This window comes from Atta colombica, unplaced genomic scaffold (genome assembly GCF_001594045.1).
Source record: "Atta colombica isolate Treedump-2 unplaced genomic scaffold, Acol1.0 scaffold58, whole genome shotgun sequence".
NCBI lineage: Eukaryota > Metazoa > Arthropoda > Insecta > Hymenoptera > Formicidae > Atta > Atta colombica.
Genome location: NW_017259548.1, coordinates 1,469,792 through 1,472,846, shown reverse-complemented (window position 1 = coordinate 1,472,846; position 3,055 = coordinate 1,469,792). Strand labels below are relative to the sequence as shown.

At 30.7% G+C, this 3,055-nt stretch overlaps 2 protein-coding genes across 7 annotated transcripts in view; one reads left to right on the top strand and one right to left on the bottom strand.

The window, feature by feature from the left end:
- LOC108692076 (C-1-tetrahydrofolate synthase, cytoplasmic) overlaps positions 1 to 759 on the top strand; it is a 7,404-nt gene extending 6,645 nt beyond the window's left edge. For all 3 annotated transcript variants that reach the window (XM_018200185.1, XM_018200186.1, XM_018200187.1), the window contains exons 12-13: positions 237 to 422; positions 534 to 759. In XM_018200185.1, the coding sequence (XP_018055674.1) occupies positions 237 to 422; positions 534 to 623 (276 nt within the window). In that variant the 3' untranslated portion in view covers positions 624 to 759. The remainder of the gene's footprint in view (positions 1 to 236; positions 423 to 533) is intronic.
- Positions 760 to 800: 41 nt separating this feature from the next.
- On the bottom strand, positions 801 to 2,814 carry LOC108692078 (probable methyltransferase-like protein 15 homolog). 4 transcript variants are annotated; one of them, XM_018200190.1, is made up of 4 exons: positions 2,772 to 2,814; positions 2,578 to 2,678; positions 1,676 to 2,335; positions 801 to 1,567 (listed from the first exon to the last, which is right to left on the bottom strand). In XM_018200190.1, exons 3-4 carry the CDS (start codon positions 2,046 to 2,048, stop codon positions 903 to 905), a joined length of 1,038 nt encoding a protein of 345 aa, XP_018055679.1. In that variant the 5' UTR covers positions 2,049 to 2,335; positions 2,578 to 2,678; positions 2,772 to 2,814; the 3' UTR covers positions 801 to 902. The 4 variants fall into 4 exon arrangements, with proteins under 4 accessions (XP_018055679.1, XP_018055680.1, XP_018055677.1 ...); XM_018200191.1 differs by having other exon boundaries at positions 888 to 1,897; positions 2,009 to 2,335; XM_018200188.1 differs by having other exon boundaries at positions 888 to 2,335.
- Between the last annotated feature and the right edge of the window lie 241 nt (positions 2,815 to 3,055).

The following is a 3,055-nucleotide window of genomic DNA, read 5'->3' as shown; positions in this document are numbered from 1 at the left end:
TTAATTATCGCACGATTTTTCTTTGATAATATATTTGTTATAAAAACTCTAATATACTAAAATAAAATTGACATTTTATGTACTGTTATAATATAATATTATAACAATATATAAACTTACATATTAGGTGTGGGAAAAAGTTCGTGGCGTTTTTCCCGTTACAGCTAAACGGAAAAAATGCCACGAACTTTTTCCTACACTTAATACAATATATAAACTTTTACTACTCATTATAGGTGCAGAAAAAAATCGAACAGTATAACAAGTTAGGATATAACAAATTTCCGATATGTATGGCAAAAACATCAAATTCGTTAACTGGAGATCCAGCTATCAAAGGTGCACCAACCGGTTTCATCCTCGACATTACAGATATATTCGTTTCAACCGGCGCTGGATTTATTGTTCCTATGGTGGGAGAGGTGAATGATTTTTTCAACTATGCAATTAATAATAAAAAGATTTTTATTATTAATTTTTATTATTAAAGATTTATTAAGTAATTTTCACTATTATTTCATTATATATTTCAGATTATGATGATGCCAGGACTTTCGACTAGACCAAGTATTTATGATATGGATTGGAATACCGAAACAGATGAAATAGAAGGCCTGTTTTAAATTTAATATCTATTTTGTAACTAAATTAAATGTTTATTTTTCAACGAACATTTCGTAGTATATAATGTTAATAATTCCTCAGAGAGTTTATAATATATCAATACATAATCATTAATAAACTTTTTTGTACAAGAAACTACATTATTATTTATGTACAATATGGTAATACATCCTGTTAAAATAGATTGTATACACATTACAAGTATACCATTTCAACAAATTTGTAACATTGATAAAAAAAAATGCGAATTATTACAAGTTTTAATACACTGTACATATTTATTTTACTTTCATAATAGCACGCAATTTCGCGGATCGCGATCTCGGATTTGTTTCAATTTCTTCAGCAGTAGGTGTCAAAACATGCTTATGTATCATTTTCCATGGTATTTTTGTCAATCTTTCAAATTCGTTCTTATCAAATGTTTTACCATAATGCGCATATTTTAATGCCACGGTATTAGCTACATTATCTGTTATGTTTCCAGAAATATGTCTTTTAACTATAGTATCTTCAAGTGAATGAAATGAAATCGTTATTAAACAACCAGATAGTTTCAAGTATACTTGTGCGAGAAGTATACCGTAATTGATTTCATTTAATTCATTATTGACAAAAATTCTAAGTGCTTGAAACGTTTTCGTGGCATTATGTGAAAATCTGCCAAGACTATCTCTTCTAATTTCACCATCTAAAGTGGATTCAATTAGTTGAGCTAATTCTTTTGTCGTCTCTAATTTTCTAAACATGTATCTAGCGTCAATAATAGCACGTGCAATTTTCTTAGCACATTTCTCTTGTCCATAAACTTTTATGATATGAATCAAGTCTTCCTCTGTTGCTCTTTCTAATACATCCGCGGCAGTAAGTTGTTTTGGACATCGAAGCCCGTCCATTCTCATATCTAATGGTCCATCTTTTGATAAAGAGAAACCTCTACTCGCTGTATCAAATTGCATTGATGAACAACCAAAATCGAACAAAATACCATCTATACTACTTTCTTTAATGTTGTATGATTCAAGTAACTGCGGTAACTCAGAAAATTTACCTAACAAAGGAATTACTTGTCCTGGATATCTCTGTGATAATTGCTTTGCACATTCATATGCTAAAGGATCTCTATCTAATGCAAATATTTTTATATCAGGCGAATGTTCTAATAATTTGGTAGCATGTCCACCAGCACCAAATGTCATATCTATGTATGTTTTGCCTGGCGATGGAGCCATATATGTCAATACTTCTTGCGCCATAACAGGTACATGAAGATCTTTGTTAGAACAGATGTTATATTTACAACTATATTGCCTCACATTAATTAAACATAGTAAATTACTTTTTACTAATGTGTTTGTTTTATCAATAAAATGTTTATTCTTACCAAACTTATTTGCAAAGTATGTAAACTTAAGCCTTATCATTTCTTATAATATTTTTTAGTGTCCAACGAAGCCTATTAAATATTCCGTTATCCTCTCCTGACAAATACTTTCGTATTTCTTGAGTCAATGCCAAATTACAGTGCTCCCTACTCAATCCACTTGCAGTGCTTAACAAAGAGCGTTTATAAAGTTGTCCGTAATAATTCGATGAAATCTTTTTTAAACTTGAATAATATCGATTACACTGTTCAGAATTCGGTTGGTTTGTAGCTTCACCCTTTGAAAACGCAATTCTCAATTGGTCACGAATGTGCTGTCCCAAGTCGCTAAAAATCATCAAATAGACAGAAAATAGAGAAAAATATTAACGAGTAGCAAAAGTTAATAGTATAGTAAATTAAATATTTTCTTTATAAATAATCAATCCAAGAGTTACACGTAATAAATTATTATAACCTATAACTAATAATACATATCAAGTAAATATTGATATATTGTCAGTAACTAGTGATAATGACCATTGCATTTAAAATAATTAAATGTACGATATTTTGTCTGGCATAATTACCTGCCAGCTTTGCTTTTATCTAACGGCCACGATTCCAAAAGTTTCATAAAATTTTTATAACTTCCAGCCATGACGATAGAGAAACCTCCTAAGCTCCTAAGCTAAGATATATATAATATTATCGCATATGGTAATAAAAATTTTCACTGTAACTTACCGATCATTTTACATTTTAGAATGACAAATTTACTTACAGTGAATAAGTTGAATCCCTACAATACGAGGAACACTTAAGGCAGAAGGAAACCATGAAAGAAGATACGACAGCCCAAAACCTACAACTGCAAATGCTGCCGCGCACAACTGCCCTCTGACAAAGTGAATGTAAACTACATAGCAACGTTCACTTTTCTTATAGCGATTTCGACTGGGATGCACTAGCATGCACTAATGCATATAAAGACCGTTGTACAATGAAATAGCGATTTCGGCTGGGGTGCACATAAAGCTGTCATACACAATTGTCATAAAAATGTAT